General features: G+C 44.3%; 1 protein-coding gene across 1 annotated transcript in view; it reads right to left on the bottom strand.

Annotated features, from left to right (window-relative positions):
- Positions 1–1,414: 1,414 nt before the first annotated feature.
- LOC116900522 overlaps positions 1,415–20,248 on the bottom strand; it is an 86,159-nt gene continuing 67,325 nt past the window's right edge. Inside the window, exon 2 of the mRNA XM_032902253.1 lies at positions 1,415–1,939. Within this exon, the coding sequence (XP_032758144.1) occupies positions 1,561–1,939 (379 nt within the window). The 3' untranslated portion in view covers positions 1,415–1,560. The remainder of the gene's footprint in view (positions 1,940–20,248) is intronic.

Below are 20,248 nucleotides of genomic sequence, written 5' to 3'. Positions count from 1 at the left end.
TTACGTGCAAACCCGCACCAGGACATACAGACCTCTCCCATGCATACACATTACACACATACATTTAAAGGGAAAGAAAAGATGGACCCAAAGGTTCAATGGTCTCTGTAAGTCATCTTTCTCCTCCGTCTTTCCCGGTTATACAGTGGAATAAGAATACCGACCTCTCAGAGTGGCTGGACAGTATGAAGAGACCATGTGAGGGCGAGAACCTCTGGGAATGAAGCAAGGCCTCCAAGGACCCACATGAGCACAGGTCCAGAACCAGAAGCTGGGCAGGTCAATGCCCGCACACCCCAGTTTGCTGGAAAATAGTTTCCCAAGTTTGAGGATTACTGCAGAAGTGTTTCAAAACCTTAATGTTTATCTAGGCAAAACAGCCTTGGTGACAATGGATAGCCTGGGGCCTTTGTGTATATTGTGCACAGCAAGCATATTCCAGAGCTAGAGCTGAAAAGAGTCTCTGTTTGCTTGAAAAGCATTCTCTTCTGAGTACGGCTGGGAAAGGTCATTAGAGACCTTCTTTTCCAGATGTGGACACAGGCCCAGAGACTAAACCTCAAGTTTTTTCTGTTGTGTTGAGGCACAGGCAGATCTAACATTAGAACCCTTCCCTCTGTTTGCCACCACCATCCTCATCTGGAAAACGGTGATAATGATAATATAGCATCAGCTCTTGAGTGGCTTCCCTGCATTAGGGATGGTCAGCACTCAGTGCACACAGGCCCCCTTTATTGCTGTCACACCTCAGCATGCACTGTCCTCACGTAGCATCAGAGATTAAGTTTATTCAGTTACTTGTTGACTTCCACCCATGACATAAGCGATGGATACAGGCTAAGGATGTGGCAAAAAAGCATCCAAGGTTTGACATTGTGTTGCTTTAAATATAGGAAAAAGAAAGGTGACTTTTCTAGTACCATAGTTCACACTGACAGATAAAAAATAAAAATAAAAATTAAGTATCTACTTACTGGAAGAAGCTAAAGATATATAATGGGTCAAATTCGATTAATGAACCCAGACCACGGGAAATAGATAACCTAGCTGACAGGATATTGGCAAAGAAGTAACTAATATCATTGGATGTGGAGAAGCTAGCAGAACAGCAGGCTTGCAGGCAGTGCATGGCCATTATATAGAAATGGCCATCTTCATGCCCTAGGTTTGCTCAGAGCTGGGGCTGCATGGCCAAGAGGATATCAGTGCCGAGGTTAAGAGTGGGAGTTTGGAGTATGGTAGCTTCACAGAAGTGAATGACATCTGTCTGCAAACCTCACTGTGCCCTTCTTGTAAAAGGGTTAGAATGGTGCCTCCCTCGCTGCACAGTTGTGAGCTGCTATGTGTGTTAAATTGTGTAAAGTGTTTGGCTACAGGGCTGTTCCAAAAAGAGAATTCCACTACGAGGTTCAATAACTGTTATACAAACCTTTAAGGCATTGACAGCCATTTTAAAGGCAAAAACACATACTAGGGAGTTTACAAGGAAATGCACAGAGAACCACCTAAACCTCACTTTATGACACGGTGATCTCCATGCGCAGTGTTAGACAATCCACACTATGCTGCACTCATCAGCTTCTGCAGACTGTTCCTGAAGTCTTCTGGAAGGCTCTCTGGTTTGCTAGTGGCTGGGTTCACAAAGACGTGGACTGAAGACCCCGTGGTACAGGCCAGAGTGTCAAACTGTGCTAGTTTAGGGTGGCCAAAGAAAAAACCATCAATGAGATCATGGTGATTTACTGAAGGCAGCTCCTTGGTGGGTTTAGGAGGAAACAGAGCCAGTCGGTAACATACACTAGAGTGACCCACTTTCTCCACAGCCAGGGCAGCCAGTGGGATCTGAGGGAAGCCGATGGGTGTATGGTATTTGCACTGAGTGGTCACCATGAAGCCCACCAGGGGGGATGTCAGCAAGCTGGTTTCCAGGCCACAGTACCTAGAAAGTGAAATCACAGTGTTTAGGTCACCACGACACTGACACCATCTCCTAACCCGAAGGCTGTGTCACGGCACCCCAGTTCTGTCTCTCCCTACCTAAGCTCCTTTGGACAAGTTACTTAACTTCCCCTAACCTCAGTTCCTACAACAATATAATGACCACGGATTTCCTAGTCTGATTATGAGCATAAAAGACCAACGTTTAGGGATGGAAAAATGGCTCAGAGGTTAAGAGCACATTCTCTTCTTCCAGAAGATCCAAGTTCTGTTCCCAGCTCTCGTATCAGTTGGCTTATAACTGCCCATTACTCCAGCTCCGGGTGTTTTGATACCTTCTTCTGGTCTCCATGTTCACTGTATTCATGTGTACATATCCCCATACAAGTATCTCCTAGATAAAAACAAGACCTCTTTTTCTAAAAAGATGTATGTTTATCATTTAATATACCATAGTGCCTAGACATAATGATCTCTTGCGAAACATAAGCTGCCTTAATATAAATCTGTCAACTTGTCTAGTTGTGATAACATATTCTGACAAACGCAAAAACAATTTAGAAAAGTTTACTTTAGCTCCTAACTCCAGGTTAGAGTCCACCTCTGCAAGGAAGTCTTGCAGAATCTTGAAATAGTCACATCCATAGTCAAGAGCAGAGTGGAATGAAGGTTGCATGCTTGCCAGTGCTCAGCTCGATGCTTACACAGTTCTGCACCCCATGCCCAGGGGATGGTGCCACCCACAGTGGGCTGGGTCTTCCTACATCAAGCCCCCACAGACATGCCCACAGACCAAACTGATGTAGACAATTCTTCATTGAGACTGTCTTTCCAGATGATTCTAGATTATGCCAATTTTACAATCAAAAGGAACCATCGCACCTGCTTTTCTTCCCAACAAGAGTTAGGTATTTCTGTGCTAAATGAAAAAGAAAACTCATTATAAGACATTACTGTGTCCTTTAGCTCTGCCTCTACACTGTGATCTCTTTAAGAACGAGAGCTGCATCTCACTCACCTTTTTGCTTGTTGACTAGAAATGAGTGGCCCTTGGCATAGAGTTTATATGACCAAATCCCAGCATAGAGGACCCATTGGCAGTTATGGGCTGCTGAGAAATGAAGGGTCAGTTTTCTCTAAGAATGTAGCCCCTAATAAATCAACCATGTTCCAGTGGAAGAACACACATATTTGAGCAGCACAGCTTGGCCTATTTAAAGGTGGGGTGTCACCAAGGTGGGTAGGAAGGGAAGGAGTAGGTAAATCTGTTGGGGGGGGTGGCCACAAGAAAGAATGAACATGATCAAAACTCAATGGACAAAATTCTCATAAAAACAAAACCCTTCAAGGTCAAACAGAATGGGAGGGAAGGGCATTGTGCCAAGGGCCAGCCCCTCCCTCCGCCCACTGAAGGCCCATTGTTATTCTTGTGATTTAAGCATTTTCCTATGGCTCTTTCTTGCAAAGACTGAATGTGAGGGCTCTCTGTAAAGAACAGTGGTGAGTTGTGTAAAGGTTTCACTCTAAAATCGTTCATTGGAGGTGGAGTCACAAAAACCAACTCTAAGTCTCCAGGAGGGCTGTGCGAGGGGCTTGTGTGCCCTCACCCCTGTGGCCCACCAATGGCACCCAGGGAGACACTGGATACTTTTTATTTTCCCACAGGACAGCTGTCCAATGGGAAAGACCCTTACAGAACAGAACAGTTGTTCTATAACATACTGGGTGAGATCATTTGTTACATTAGAACACAATGTGTATCCAGATTACCTAGAAAGAACTTTGAAAGGATGAACCGGCTATCTTTTTCTTTTTCCTTGTATGAATGTTTCCAACTGATCACAGTTTACCTTTGAAAGAAGAAAATGACTGAATATTTTTTAAAAGGGCACCCAAAGATCTAAATGGGGTCTCTTGGTCTTTTCTCTGGCTATCCTCTGTGTCTCTTCTTCAGGAGTGCCATGTCATAATCTATTCAGGTTACTGTTACAAAAGTAGCATATTCTGGGGGAATCTTATAAACCCAGAAGTTCATTTTGAACCGTTCTGCTATCCTGAGCATCTAAGATTTAGATGCCAGCAGATGGGGTCTGGAGAGAGTTCGCTTAGTGCTTCATAGGCAGTGCTGATGTGTGTGTGTAGGGCATGAATGAGGACGCTCTCCCAGGTCTAGGTCATAAGGGCATTAATTCAATTCATGAGACTCAGCCCTTACCACCGAATCAACTCCCACGGGGCCCCATCTATAGAGTCTCTCATATTGAAGATTAAATTTCAATGCAGGGATCTGGGATAACACAAACATCCCGGGCATCACGAAGGGAAAAAGCTCACTGAGAAGAGCCTTACTTTGGGCTCTATCTCCAAGATCCACTGAAATTCAGATCCCCCTTCATTTCCACAGCCTCTCTGTGACTTTTCTATTCCAGGCCACATTTCCCTCTCTCTGTTTGGGAGTAGACAGCAGAGAAACAGTATCTCTTGCCTTCAGGATAGAAATATTTCATGAGCTCCCTGTTTGCAAGTGAGCACAGCCCAGATGCTCTTAAATAATTGAAAGGTGCCACATTTAAGCACAGCAGCCACTGTGCACCTGGGATGTGAGAAGCCTGTGTCCCTGCACTGTCCTCTCTTCAGTCTTCCAAACAACCCTGCAAGGTGGTGTTTGCCTCCCTGACTTTATAGGGAATAAAGAGAGAAATTTGCAGGCAATAGTGCTGGGCCTGGCTCCAAACTCTGGGCTCTCATGATGCAAATTCACACATGCCTCCCCGGCCCAGATTCCAAATTTTAGATGATGAAACTAACAAAACAAAATCTGCATCTCAAGTCAATGAACTACATTAAAATATTTTTAATTATTTGAGAAACCCATACAATATATTTTGATAACCCCTCAGTTAATTACCCTAACTCCTCTCATATTCATCCCACTTCCCATAATCCCACAACTTCTCGTGTGTGTGTGTGTGTGTGTGTGTGTGTGTGTGTAGGATCAACCTACCAGGAGCCATAACCCTCTCACTGTAATTGTTTCTGTGACATCAGAGCAGTGTTATCTCCTGCAACACCACACACTGTGTTCAAAGCTTCACAAACCAGTTTGACGGGATTGGTGGTGGCCACAGGCTTCCAGTGAGAAGCTTTTCTACTATTACTTTTTTTTTTCTGCAAAGTATGTAAGGATAAAACTCAAGTAGTCGTAAGTCCTCGAAAATAAAACCCAGTAGTTTCCTATGGGCTATTACTCTTCCCTCGGCGAGATATTGGCTTGTTCCCCTATGGTTGCCCAGGAAAGTCGTGTTCCCCCTTCTATTCTCAACATCTTCTTTCCGTTATATTTCTATCTTCAACAAGTCTTAATTGTGTACCCCTTACATCTCCAGCATGTCCTAGATGAGGAAGAGGAACCAGCTGCAGAGTGAGGTCTCCTTTGCATACTGTGTAAATCTCAAGCAGAATAAATGATCAGACTCAATCCCAATAAAATGTGATAAACTTAATACCAGGCTGGGTTCAGGGATGCTGTCAGGTATGAGCAGGGACCTACTTGATCTTGGGAAGCATGGAGAGTTTTCAGAGAAGTGACAGCTTAAAAAGGGATATGAAAAAGATTCGGAGTTATCTAAGTAAGTAGGGGAAGGAAAAGCCTTCTGCAGAAAACAGCACGTACCAGAGGAAGAGAGAAAGGCTATGGAGACACAGAAGTTCCCACCAGGGGAACAGAGACTACAGAGGAGGCAGGAGCCAGACTGGGAAGGGTTTTGTGAATGAGCTTGGCCTTTATCCCGGGCAATGGCAAGACAGTGCACACATGGAAGGGAGAGGCAAGATGGGGGTTGTTCTGTGAAATGATCAATGGTTTCGAATGGGGGAGATCGAGATACGGAAGGCAATAATGTCTGCAGAGGGAGCAAGGCAATCCTACCCTCTTGGAAAAGATGTTGGTGACTTGGACCAGAGTGGCCACAGAGGAGATGAGAAACAATTTGATGAACTCAAGAGGTTTTGTTTTTTATTTTCTTTTTCCTATTTATTTATTTATTTTTGCAAAAGTCTAGTGACAGAATGAGGGAGAAGGTGTTCAAAATAGTAGTTCTCAGACTTCGGCAAGGGGCTGGCAGGAGGGGATGGTGGGAATGCTTGGTGTGAGGGAAGAAGGAAAAATGAGTCAGGTGCTAAGAAGGCTGGATTGAGACTCGGGGTATCTAAGAAGCGATACGAACCATTGCCTAATGTTCCCTGCCTCTCTTAGCAACTGTCTCCAGCCAAACCTGTCTTATAAGCGCCAAACCTACATATCCAAATGTTTCCAGGGAGAAACTCTAAGCTCTGTGCTTAATGGAATCCGGTTCGGGCAGGTAACACAGAGCGTCGGGGTTGGCTGAGAGTAATACAGTGTGGTATGTCTGTGTGGAACTGGAAAAAAGTGCCGGTCCAACGCCAGACAGATTCAGGCTTCTGAAAGGCATTAGGCAGGTTTTGTCCTTCAAGGCCCCAGTCTATAATCATTGAGTTGAAGTGATTATCTAACGTGGGAAGAGATTACTTCTTGGTGACCCAGAGACTCAGCTTTGCTTGAACTCATTTGCAGTTGATGACTTCCTGACTTGTAACTCACAACCGGAAGTGTATGAGTCACAGGAGCTGAATGCTAATCTTCCATGCCTGACTCGGTAAATTTTAGACAATGGAATGCTTCCGTTCAAAGAACCTCTGCGGATGGATCTTCTAGTACTGGGGCTCTCAATCCTGACCCAAACCAGAATCTCTCACAGAAACTCAGAATCTCATAGATCCCCCACGTCCCGCCAGACCTCCCACTCCCCAGGAGGGTTCCAGACAGCCTTGCGGGCTGCTGAAGACTGTGCAAATTAGTTTCTCCTACAGAAACTACACATTAAAATAAGGAAACAATCCAGACGAGGAGACAAATGGATCAACGGCTCAGAGGGAAAGGCTCTAGTATCCTTACTCCACACTTTTCAGTGGGGCTGCTCAGCACTTTACCCCATGACTCAGCGCTTGCTCTGGCTTGAAGACCAAGGAGTCCCTGAGGCATTCATCACTCGGAGATGAACACTCCACGTCATACTGCCCAGACTTGTACCTGGCCAGGCAACTTCGTTCATTCTCCCACGCTCCCCTCTCTTCCAAGTTCCCATCTCCTTCAATAAACCCATAACTAGGTTCTGCCTGAGCTCCCAATAGAAAGCCTATATGACTTCTGGTTTGTCTGAGGACACAGTCTGCAGAACATGTACCTGTCAGGTAGTGGGCGGCCCTCAGGCAGATGGCACGGCTACACCTTTCAGAAGAGTGAACCTATTTATGTCACTTGATGTAATTTACAGAGAACAGGCTAGGGCCTGTGGTCAGTCACCTGGAGTGCCGGGGCAGGAAGATGGATGGCAGGAAGCCCATCCCTATACTCTCTCAACTAAACATAGGTTCAGCAGTGGGAGCCCATACAGGGCTGAATCCTCAGGGAGCCTCCCATAGGATCTGCAGGACTGTCAGCCTCCGGAGACTAAGAGGCTGGCACTAAAGAATGTACTATTTACCGCTCTGCATGAATAATTAGTTTTCCATCAAGCATGTGTAGATCTCATCATTACAGAATGATTGGAGTCTACAAAGCCCAGGAGCACTAGTAGTCTGGGTTAACCTAACCCTATGTTAGCCATGCCCAGTAATTTGTCATAGTGAGACTTGGATGGCCTGGAACTCCAAGTATGCCGTGAACGCAGAGATCCACCTGCTTCTCCCTCTCAAGTGCTGGGACTAAAGCTGTGCACAGCCACACCAGTTAAAGGCCCTTCCTTTCCCTTTGTTGGTTGTTGGTTGTTGTTGTCGTTGTCATGGGAACTCAACCCAGGGCCTTGCACAAAATCAAAGACAAAAGACAAAGACAATGGGACCAGCTTCTGGGGCGGAGTTTAAAGTAATGTAAATTACATAATAAATATAATAGAATTTAATTAACATTTACTGTACTGCTGTAACATGAATGTACTCAAGAGGTCTGGCTGGGTCCTTGGTGGCAAAGACTCAAGCATAACCAGTTTGAGATACTAAAAGTTGATAGCCTAAGCTTGGCTGTTTAAGTTTTACCAATTTAATCATTCCCTGGGGTTTGGTGCTGGTAAAAACAAAACAAAACAAACAACAACAACAAAAAAAACCAACAAAAAACAAAAGCCAGGTTTTCATCTCTGGTGGGTCCTACAATAATCAAAGAATGGTGAATGCTCCCTTACAAATCCAGAGTGTGCTCTGCAAGAAAGTGAGATGTGAAAATGAATGAAGCTGAAGGAAAGGGACCTGGCTTGGTTGGAGGCAAGCGGAGTGTAGAGCGTTGAGGTACCAAAGAGAGGTAGGTGACGCTGGACCGTGGAGCTGGGAGAGGGAGGATGGGCCGTACCTTGAATACACTGGACTTTATCCCATCAGAATGGGAGGAAGGTAGCGGTGTGATCATGTTTGTACCTCAAGACTCGCACTCCAGGAACGGACTGGTGCAGGCAGGATGGGTGCAGGGGCAGGGCAGGCAGGCACAGATTTGATGAAAGGAAACGGGAGAGAGCAATGTGTGGCTTCCAGGGAGAGTCAAGGCAGGAGGGAAAGAAAGAGATCTGGGGTTTTCTTGGCTAGCCATCCTCCTCAGACAAAGGTCATGGCTGTCAGCAGTTACGTCACAGGAAGAAGACATGTCCCCACCGGGTCTTCAGTGTGACTTTGTAGATCCGCATCGCTCTGCTCGGCTGCATCTAGGCTCTTACCCCTTGTCAAGTTCTTCCAGAAGATTGTTCCACAGCTAGGGGAAATGACCTTGCAGATAAATACACTTGTTTGAAGTAGTATGGAAGCCGTTTCGCTTCCAAAAGGGATGGGAGGCAGCGAAGACGAAAATGGCCCAGAATGCTTTCTGACAGCCTCGTATTTTAAGCAGCCACAGCCTCAAGTGCACTGGTTTTTTCTTTCTTTGATTAGTTTCATGTTGCTTTTGAGCACATCTTGGCTCTATTTACAGGACAAATGATCTCGGAGGTAACAAGAAAAATATCTCGAAACTAAAGTCTAGCAAGATGCGAGATTGAGTAAATATCTAAATAAGCCTGCAGTCCAAGCTATGTTTATCTTGGTGCTTGGCAATATACCAATATAAAAAATAAAAATGATATTTCTAAGCCAAGTTGCCTCGCTCCAAACAACTGAGCAATCGTTTGCATCGGGGAGGAATCTGTGCAGGCCCAGTTGGCTGCGGACCACCGCCGCTTTTAGTGTGCACTCAATAAGGTCTTGGGGAAAATCAAAATAATGGAAATTATTTGCTCTGAGAGCAGGACCATTTTCTCTGCAACCGAATTCTCTCAGGAAGTTCATTCTGGGAAATCAGTGTCAAAATGACAAGACAATCCAACATGTCTCTGGAGGCACACTCTTATAACAAGCAAAAGAAAAAGAAAAGAGAAAATCCAGATCCGTCTTCAGAAGGTTAAGGAATTGAATCAATTTCTTTTCTTTTTAAATTGAAAGAGTGAAACAAATTCATTGAAACATTTTGAGTGGAAACAGGAAGACCATGACATGAGGCTCAGTTAACAGGGACGCACCATCAGCTAGGGTGAATTTAGAAGGCTTTTTCAGATGCCGAGAAGCAGGATCTGCCATTAAATACAGCTCCAACCGCAAAGCTGTGGTCCAGAGAACCTTGTGCACAAAGTGCCAGTACCCATCATGCTCTGCTTTGCTGGAGCTGCCCCACCAGGGATGCTTCGGAAACTATCTCTGGGCTATGGTTAGAAAGTGGCTGGGGTCTTCAAAATGAACTGGGCCAGGGACCTGGTGGTTGTCCTGGGCCCACTGAGAAGAGTGAGCACAGACACACACGTGTCTGGGTGATGTCTCCCTGGTCACAGCATTCAGGCAGGTCGCTAAGGTGCTGCCCTGGCAATCAGGCACAGACAAGTGCAGAAGGCACAGCAGTTTCCAATTCTATTTTAAATCACCACCTGGCAGAAAATACTTAAAACATGAAAATGCTTAGAATCTCCTGCATGCCAGAAAATCTCTGAAGATTTCTTATCTAGACAGGGCAGAACTAACTAGAGGAGGATGGAACCTTCAGAAAGATTTTGGGGGGCACTGGGGAGATGGCTCAGTCAGTCAAATGTTTGCTGTACAAGTAGGAGAAACTGAAGTCAGATCCTTAGAACCCACATAAAAAACCCGGGGTCATGATATCCATCTGTAATCCTGGCACTGGGGTGATTAAGTCAGGAGGAGGCCTGGGACTTGCTGGCCAGTCTAGGCAGATCTATGAGCTCTAGGTTGAGACAAAGACCTTGTCTTTAAAATTATGTTAGAGAGTGATTAAAGGAGACACCTGATATTGGCTACTGCCCTCCACATGCATGTGTGCACATGCAAATGCACACATGCATATACAAATGAACATGTGCATATGCACACATGCAAATGCACACCTGAGAACCCAGAGGCACACATAAGAATTGCTTTTGTTTTTTTTTTTTTTTTTTAAATTCCCACAGTATGACTTTCTTTAAGCAAGTTCTATGTCCATGGAGGTTTTTGGGTTTTTTTTTTTTTTTTTTTTTGTCATTGTTGTTGTTCATTTTGTTTTGTTTTGCTTTGTTTTAAGAAAACTTTCTTTAATGCAAAATAGACTAAGATGTCAATCACAAATATATGGATTGCTGTTTAACAAAGACAGTCTGCATGGCCTTAGTAATAATGTTCTAGTTAGTTTTCTGCTGGTATAAGAAACACCATGGACCATGGCTGAAAGCAACCCTAGGAGGAGAGGGTTTATTTCTGCTTACAGTTTATAGTAAGCCACGGAAGGAAGGCAGGGCAGACTCAAGAAAGACCTTGGAAACAGAAACTGGAACAAAGGCCATGGAGGACACTGTTGACTGGGTTGTTCCATGTTGCTTTTTTTAAAAAAAAAGAAAAACAACAACACAACACTTGCCTAGGATTGATACCGCCCACAGTAGGCTGAGCCCTCATCAATCTTTAATCCAAAAACAAAAACAAAAACAAAAACAAATCTTGCCTACAGCTAATTAATCTGACACACAGATTTTCTCAGCTGAGGTTCCCTCTTCCCAGATGACTCTAGCTTAATGACAAAAATAACTTTTCTCTTTATCCTTTTCTAAATTTCTTGAGTTTTTGAAAATGACCATGTTATACTAATGAAGTCATGAATTTTTTTTTTTTGAGGGAAAAAGAAAGAATTGGGTGAAGAGAGATTTTAAGTTTACACACGTGAACTTGAGTAGATGAAAAAGAAAATCGAAGACATAATGCTTTTCAAATGACGAATAACTTTGTTCTTTTAAAGACCAGAGGGCCAGAGGGCACTATGTAAGGGTTTGATAAGCTCCACAGAGAAGGGTAAGTTGGGTAGGGTGTGGTGAGGGTTTGGAAAAAGCCTGGAGCGTATTTATTTAAGGCAGCCTGAGGGGACCACACCAGCTGAGCAGAGTGAGTCTCGTAGCTGGGCAACTAGGGTCAAAGGCCTTTCAAATCCATCCGAGAGGCTGAGGGGAGAGGAAAGAAAGGAACTGTGCGGCACGGCACGACTTTCCATGATGTCAGGCCTGCTATTTCTGCAGTCCACTCAGGACGGGGGGGATTAAGGAATAACTTAATGTAATTAGCAAACACCCCTCCCTAGATTCCCTTTAAAAGGCACACGGCAAAAACAAGAAAGACCAGAGTCTATTCTACATCTCTAAAATATGGTTAAGTCTCACGAATCTGGGTTGGAGGTGATTACTGTGTCCGGGCAGGACTGGTTGGCTTTGAAATCTTGTTAATGGTGAAAGTAGTAGTTTTTTGGAAAAACATTCGGGAAGCATTTTTAACGCACTCAGATGATTATTTTTAAATTACTCAATATATGAATTATTTGAATATCCAGTATTCATCCTTGTCAAGTAATATTTATGTTCATTTATTCAACAGAAAGTCACTAAATGCCCGGGGTGAGAGCTAGGTCCCAGACACAAGAAGCCACATACCCCTAGCCCCGCGCGCTCTCCTGTCTTAGTGATGGGGAACCCAGTCAGCAAACAGTGTGGGGCTCTTATTGGCCAGGCCTGGGTCATGTGTCTAAGCCCAAGCCAATCAATCACCAGAGTTAAGAGACCAGAGCGCTCTGAATCTACCTCTCTGGATTCTCTAGCTGGTGGAGCCCTACCTGAACCAAGGACTGCGGGAAAGAGTACGGGTAGGAAACAAAAGGTGATCAGCTAGAGTCAGAGGTGTCATCTTCAAGGTGGCTGCTACACACCCAGGAGGAGAACCAAGGAGTGGACAGCCGGAGCTATTGAGCGCACTGCTCCTCCCGTCTCTGGGTTCCTGGCTGGTCAGATGATCTCTTCTGCACCGGGCTGCTTGGCTGTTTCCTTTTCCATTTTTCTGCAACGTTGCGATGCAGTCAAGGTGGGAGGGAGTTCACCACATGCCAGAAGCCATATTGTTCAGACACTTCAGCTACCAGAATCATGAGAAACGTGAACTTCTTTACAAATTCTCAGCTTCAGATATTTTGTTAGACCAAAGAAATTATCTGAGGGGTTTCCCTCAGACTGAGCTTGGTGTAAGCTGGAGATGGCAGGCTAATTGTCTTCAGCCATGATGGATTGGTGACTGAATAACTATTCTTGCTTCCTTAGCTTCTCAAGGGACAAGTGAAGTGTGCTCCATATCAGCTCAGGGGACCCCATTGGGGCTGGCCTCCTGGTGCCCCCAGTGGTGACTGTCTAATAGACTCTGTCCTGTCAACATTCGTTTTCCTACCATACCTGTCTGCTTCTCTCCAGGTGTGCTCAAAATGATCTCCCAAATAGATAGCATACCCCAAACCCCTGCATCAAGCTTGTATCCGGACATCCCATTTTTGGGCCCCTCCTTGCTGTAGGAAATGTAGTCTACATGTCTATAAAACCTTGCCTTTTGAGGATGGAGGTTGGATCTACTGATGGGAAGAGCCAACCTGAGGAAGGTTTGCAATGATGGATGCTGTAGAGGGAAGGAGACTGTAAGGACGGAGGCTGGGGGGAACCAGAAGACTGCGATTTCCAGGAAGCGAAGAAGAGACTGAGAGGAGGAGCGGCACTCCTGGAAATGTTAACACAGTAGGTCACACACCCTTGGAATAGTAAGACTCCAAATGCATACTCCTCTGGGGTTTGTGCCATTCCTACAGGGACCTTCCCTGGATAGTTCATCTTCAGCAGGACTTTGTAAGAAAATCAGTCAGATTTATAATTCAAAGGAAAGGGACCCCAAAGACCCAAATGGCCAGTGAGGCTTGGAGAAATGGAGGGGCAGGTTAACAGAGAAAATTGGGGTCGTGGGAGAATTGTCTGGAGTTATGCATATTCAAAACAGGTGGCTTTGTAGAGGAAGTTTCATTAATGGGGATGATAATGGCCTTTTACATTCGTGCCCCTTGTCTCAGAATCTCCTATTCTCCATCTCCCTAACTCTGGGCAAGCCTTGATTTAGTCAGGCTTTTCTAGAGAAATGGAACTGATAGAATGTGTGTGTGTGTGTGTGTGTGTGTGTACACATATATATGTGTATACATATTGAATAGAATGAATGAATGATTTATTAGAATGGTTTATAGGCTGTGGTCCAGCTCTTCCAACAATGGCTATCTGTCTATTGCAGGTCCAAGAGTCCAGCAGTTGGTCGGTATTCACCTGACTGGATATGCTCCTGGGTGTCTCAGCTGGTCTTGAGTGTATGCTAGACTTACCAACAAGAATGAGAGCAAGCAAGCAAGGAGAGGAAGCTTTCTTTCTCCAAATCCTTTATATGACAGCAGAAGGTGTGGCCTAGATTAAGGACAGATCTTCCCACCTCAAAAGATCCTGACTAATATTTGGTCTTCCCACCTCAAATACTTTAATAAGAAAAAATTACACACAGGTGTACCCGGCTTGGGTTTTGGTAACTCCAGGTATAGTCAAACTGACAGCCAAGACTAGCCGTCACAGGCAGACCTTATGAGATACTTTGAGCAGAGGGATAGTGGAGGGAACGCTGTAAAATCCCAAGGCTGGGTCCTGGGAGGCCCTGGGAACCTGCTTCCCTCACAGATCTTCCTTTTACTATGAGAGCAAGTTCAGACTAGCCTGCTGAAGAATGAGACCATGTACAACAGGGTCACATCGCCCCAGTGTCCTAACCAAGTCTAGAGGTGAGAGTCACCCAGGATCAACAAAGTCACAAACTGCCCACAGATGCCGGAGTGAGGCAAGAGGGCATGAAAGGAAGGATGAAAGGACCAGATGCAGAATCCAACCATGGCTTTAATCACACTCAGTGTGAACAGTGAGGTAAGAAAATCTAAATGAGATGCAGGCTTCACATCCACCGATGTGCTGAGACTCAAAAACCGGAAGCCAGTGTCCTCACTGGATATTTAGTTTATTGGAACCGTGCTTCAGACGGCCACTCCATGACATGTTGAAACAATGGGTGGATGGCCAGCGTCACCACCCACCTCAACAGAGTCCCTTTCTTTGCTGGCTACACTGTGGGTAAGGAAGTGCTCATTGTTTGACTGAGTCCCATCACTCAGAAGGTCCTTTAGCAAAGCATATGTGAGTAGCGGCCTTTCAGCTTTGCTACTTGTTGTTGCTGTTGTTGTTGTTGTTGCTGCTGTTGTTGTTGTTGTTTTCTGGATAGGGTATCACTATATACTAAGCCTAGAATTCTTCTCATAGTCCAGGCTGACCTCGAACTCACAACCCTCCAACCTCTCCCTTCTGAGTGCTAGGACGGCTTACACTATGACAGAGACCTGAAAGTGGGAGGCTGAAGCAAGGGCAACGTGGAGTCCCCCTCTGCGGTCTCTGCTCAGAGTCTGGGTGGAGGCTGCTCTGGTAGAATTTTCTTTCAAGAGATCTTCTATTCAGCTCCTTGGCTCTTTGCCTCTCTTTGGCCTCCCACACCCTGCTGCCATTCCATCTCCAGCTGAATGGACAGCCTTGCCTTTGTCTATCCAACCTGCAGTAGAGAAATGGTTCCTATTTCCCCTTGGAAAAATCTGAACTCATAAGACCTATTGTATTTTCAGAATTCACCAACTTGTTCTTAAATATGACTACTAGATTACATACACATAAAATGAAGTAAATGGCAGTCTTAAACACTCAAAACTCACTATTCCTGTTTTTCTACAACTTAAAAAGGATTTATCTATCTTTATTTTATGTGTGTATTTTGCCTGCAGGCATTGTATGCACATCCCATGCATGCTGGTGCCCACTGAGTTCAGTAGAGGGCGTTAGATCCCCTGAAACCTGTGTTACAAGTAGCTGTCAGCTGCCATAAGGTGCAGAGAGAATCTCTTGTGTACTGAGTGGAAGCATCACCTGTCAATAAAAACCTGATTGGCCAATGAGCTGAGGCAGGAAATAGAATGTGGGAGTTCCTGGAGGAAGAGAGGTTTCTGGGATAGTTAGGTGAGGAAATGATTCACCCGGAACGCTGATGGTCACCTGAAACTGAGCAGAAGTAACCAGCCATGCGGCACTCTTAGAATAGAATAAACAGGATAGTTGAGTTATGGGCTATTGGGAATAAGCCAAAGCGTATGGCCTAGCCGTTTATTCAGAAATAATTCAGTCTCAGAGCCGTGATTTCAGGAACTTGGGTGTGGGTGGAAAGTCCTGTAGTTACAAATGGAATCTACCATTGGGCATAGAATTCAAGCTTAGAAAAGTCCTCGGTAAAAAGCACAAACAAACAAACATGTTCCAGAGAAGGTTCCTAGCTCGGCGGAAGGAAAGCTAAATCCTTTTAAGAGAGAGAAGAGACCCGGGAGCTAACCCAGGTGGTACTGAGCTGCCCATGGTCTCTTTTTGACCACAGCCAGAGGCCACAGTAGCTGTGGCTTTTCCAAGCATAGCATAATTCCGGACAAAAAAGTGCATTAAAGAGAGCAGCCAATCAGGTCCACACAGGAAAAGCCTACAACTTCCCAGAGAAAGAGACCCACTGGAACCGGGTGGAGCCAAGATCAACCAGCGGGTTAGAGAGAGCTGAGGGGCAGAGTGGAGCCTGCACAATTTCCTGGGCTGCAGTGTGACTGAAAAGCCCAAACTTCTGAACTGGTAAGGTATTGCATTTGAAAACAATAAAAGAGAAAAGAAACTGTATAGAAAAAGTTATAGGAGGGAATATTTATTTTGAAAATAAAGTTTAGTCCTTAAGGAGAGAGTTAGAGATGAAAAAGAAAACTATTTCCTGTGTTAAATTGGAAAACACAATTACACAATGCATCTGGACCCCAAATGATTTTGTTCTGCGTATTAGCATACAAATAATTGTTTTCCCAGTAATGATTGCAATTTTATATATTCTTTTAAAGGGAGATCAGAATAAAGCAGACTTAAAAGAAAAGGCTAAAAAAAAAAATTAAGTGATAGATTGGAGGCCATAGAAGAGAGGTTAGAATGAAGAACCTTCAGAAGAATCCAATGTGGAGTCTACAAGAACAACAAAAAAGGTAGTCTCAGGTGAGAAAAATGCACAAGGGCTTGAGGAATTTGAATGGCAATCCACGGAGATACAATATGCTGAATTTAAAAAAAATCTTCATTCTTCTTAATGATGCTACCTTAGAGAAGTGTTACACAGTAGCTTATGTTTCTTTTTATAGAGTTTTAAATTTTTAAACATGTACATGTATTGATACATCATACAACTGATAAATGTTCAGAATTCCAAGGGGCTTCTGCCTTAAGTTCTGAAATGGATGGTTCTGAAAAGTGCACATTTATTAGAGATGGTGGCTTTACTTGAGATGCCGTGGCAGATTGAAACTGATAATGTTTCAGCATCCATTAGAATACAACAGTTTTTTAGACTTTATGGTACATAACATATATGTTACAGATATATCTTACTACCCTATAGGTCAAGCAGTTGTAGAGAGATCTAACAGGACTTTAAAGGAAATGCTCACAGGAACCGAGGGGGGCATGGACTCTCCCAACGATTTTTTTTTAAATAATGCTTTATTGACTTCAATTTTTTAAATGCCAGTGAGACAAGTAGCACAGCTGCTGAAAGGCACTGGGTTTTAGGAATGACTGCTGAATTTTGTTGTGATCAATATAAATGTGATAACCTCAGAACGGAATGCAGGAAATGCCCTGCTCTGGGGGAGAGAGTATGCTCTCATTTCAGTAGGAGAGGAAAATCTGTGGATTGTACAAAATTAATAAAAATCAGATCTTGACTGCAGACAAGAAGAAAGTAATCAAGAAGAAGAAGAACAAACAGGTAAAATATATGCTGATCCCTCTATCTGGGCACAGCTGTCTCCAGCCAGGGCTTTAGCTATTCATAGCAAATGAATCTTGTTGGCTACAGGATCCTCAAGACTTACCATGCCATCCTTTCAGATATCATAGATAGAAATTTATATTACAGTTTAGTTACACAATGCAGATTGATTTATAAGGTAAAAACAGATGCTTTACCTGCTAGAACCGAGAAGTGAGAGGCACCATTAACTGACTTGTGCACACTGCACATTCCACACACACATTATGTTATTTAAGGTATTGAACCTGTGCGGTTCATCTTTGAAAGCTGCTATTGCAAACCATTTAGAATAATTAAGAAAGTCAAGTTAATAGTTAATCAAACTATTAGATACAAGTCTAGTTTATTACTCAGATGTGTTTCCAAGGTGAACAGGTAATAAATAGCCAGAAACAAACAACACTTTCTTATTCAGATATACTATAGATAAATAGATGGTCTTCAGAAACCCCAGAGATCACAGAATGTGGCATTTAAAGGTGGTTGCTCATTACAAGGCCTGTTTTTGACAATTAGACGGGCTTTCTCCTGGCCGCGCCCCCATTCTACAAGAAGATAAGGAGCACTGAAGAGCCTCCATGTAGAGTTTGCTTCGCTGCCCTTGCTTCAGCTGCTGACAGCATGCTGCCGAGCTTTACCAAGACAGGGTTAAGACCTCCTTCATGCTTCCTGCTTCCCAGAAAAGTCTGTCAGATGCCCTGTGCCGGTAGGCTGAAGATGATGCCCCACTAGACACCCAGTTTTCTCTGTCATCGCTACAGGTTTGGGAGCCGCTTGACTGCACCTCCTACACACTTAGGTGACATATACACATTCCTTCTCTGGTCCCTGATGGGGTTAAAGACTAGATAATGTAAGTTTAAGTTGTTTAGGACTTAAGAAAATCGTTTTCTAAGTCTAAGAAGATGTTTTAGGCTGGTAATGATAGAAATTAATCTAAGTACAGAACTCTGAATTTACCAAGATGGATAGTAGATGACTTTCTCCAAGGTTGCCAAATGCTTATGGACTGGACATTATGAATGCTATCTTAGCGGACAGTTTCATAATTTTTATTATTGTATATAGTTTATTATTTTAAGAAAGGGAGCCTTTTATTGGACTAAAGGGTGGGGGGAGGATGCAGAGAGAATCTCTTGTGTACTGAGAGGAAGCATCACCTGTCAATAAAAACCTGATTGGCCTATGAGCTGAGGCAGGAAATAGAATGTGGGAGTTCCTGCAGGGAGAGAGGTTTCTGGGATAGTCAGGTGAGAAAATGATTCACCCCGAACGCTGATGGTCACCTGAAACTGAGCAGAGGTAACCAGCCATGTGGCACTCTTAGAATAGAATAAACAGGACAGTTGAGTTATGGTCTAGCGGGAATAAGCCAAAGCTTATGGCCTAGCCATTTATTCAGAAATAATTCAGTCTGAGAGTTGTTATTTCAAGAACTTAGGTGTGAGTGAAAAGGCCCACAGTTACAGCAAGGGTGCAGGGAATTGAACTGTGATTAAGGCTGTATCCTCTGCTTCTACAGGAGCGGCCAAATGCTCTTAACCACTGGGCCGTCTCTCCAGCCCCTGTGTTTGCCACACTTTAAATCTATACTCCGCATTGAGTGAGACTGTTACATGCTGCAAAGTCTTTCCAGCCCTCCATTTTACAGGTCAAAACTTGAACTTGGCTGTGATGCTGGTAATGGACACCAGCATTGAGCTAAGCAAACGTTGTAGATGAGAGCTTTTGTTTTATCAGTTAACTTACTGTCTTACTGATTATAGCGACTGAGAAGCAAGCAGCAGGCATCTTCTATAGGAGACCAGGGAATGAGTGCTGCAGACTCTGTGGCTCATACACAGTGTCTGTCACAACTGCTCAGCCATGCCTAAGTGAGAAGGCATTCGAACATCCAATGAACTTGCAGAGCAGGCACAGATCAGAGCTGACTAATGTGTTATGGTTTGTTGATCTCTCAGCTGAAGACCCAAGAACATGCTTAAAATGCAGATTAGACTCAAATACACATCTTGTCTATAGCATGAATGGTATTAAATAGACATTATTGTCCTCCAGTAGTCCCAGTGTGTGTGTGTGTGTGTGTGTGTGTGTGTGTGTGTGTGTGTGTGTGTGTGTGTGTGTTTGCAGGGTTCCCTGTGGAGGCCAGAAGTCAACCTCATAACATCAGCTGTCCCTCCTCAGGTGCTTTCTACCTTTTGTTGTTGTTAGCCGGTCTCTCAGTAGCCTGGAACTTGAAGATTAAGATGGGCCTACTAGGGCTGGAGAGACAGCTCAGTTGTTAAAGACATGGCTGTTCTTGCAGAACACCAGGTTCAATTCCTAGAACCCATTCTGCAAATCACGACTTTCCCTAGCTCTAGTCCCAGGGGGATCCAATGCCCTTTTAGCTTCTGCAGACACCAGGAATGCACGCCAATGCACACACACACACATGCAGGTAAGACACTGATGATGGGCTGGCTGGCCAGGAAGTCTCTGCTTCCCCAGGGTGTGCCACCACACTTGGCTCTTTTCCCACAGATTCTGAGGAGAGAGCTCGGGTCGTCATGCTTGCAAAGCACTTTACCAACTGGGCTATAGTTCCGGCCCTTAAAAAGCATAAAGTTAACGAAGCAAACACAGATGCTGACAGCATTCCATTTTCAACTGCAGCTGAAGGCTGGCTGAGGCGAGAAGAATTGCTCCAAATTCCTAACAGTGTTCTCAAACACAGATGAATTTACGATAAACGGATTGGAGGCATTACCATCATGCCAGAGGAGTCCATATTGACTGCACGCATGTACACAGATGCTGGCTGTTCAGAAACATTTCCCTGCATGCCACCCCTCAGGAGCCCTTGGTCTCGGTGCAGAACAGTAGATGCAAATGGACCTGAGAAAAGGGCACCGTTGCCTAGTTTCAAAGCCAAGGGTATCTG

The sequence above is a fragment of the Rattus rattus genome, chromosome 5, assembly GCF_011064425.1.
Source record: "Rattus rattus isolate New Zealand chromosome 5, Rrattus_CSIRO_v1, whole genome shotgun sequence".
In the NCBI taxonomy this organism is placed as follows: domain Eukaryota; kingdom Metazoa; phylum Chordata; class Mammalia; order Rodentia; family Muridae; genus Rattus; species Rattus rattus.
This window is presented reverse-complemented; position numbering and strand designations above follow the sequence as displayed.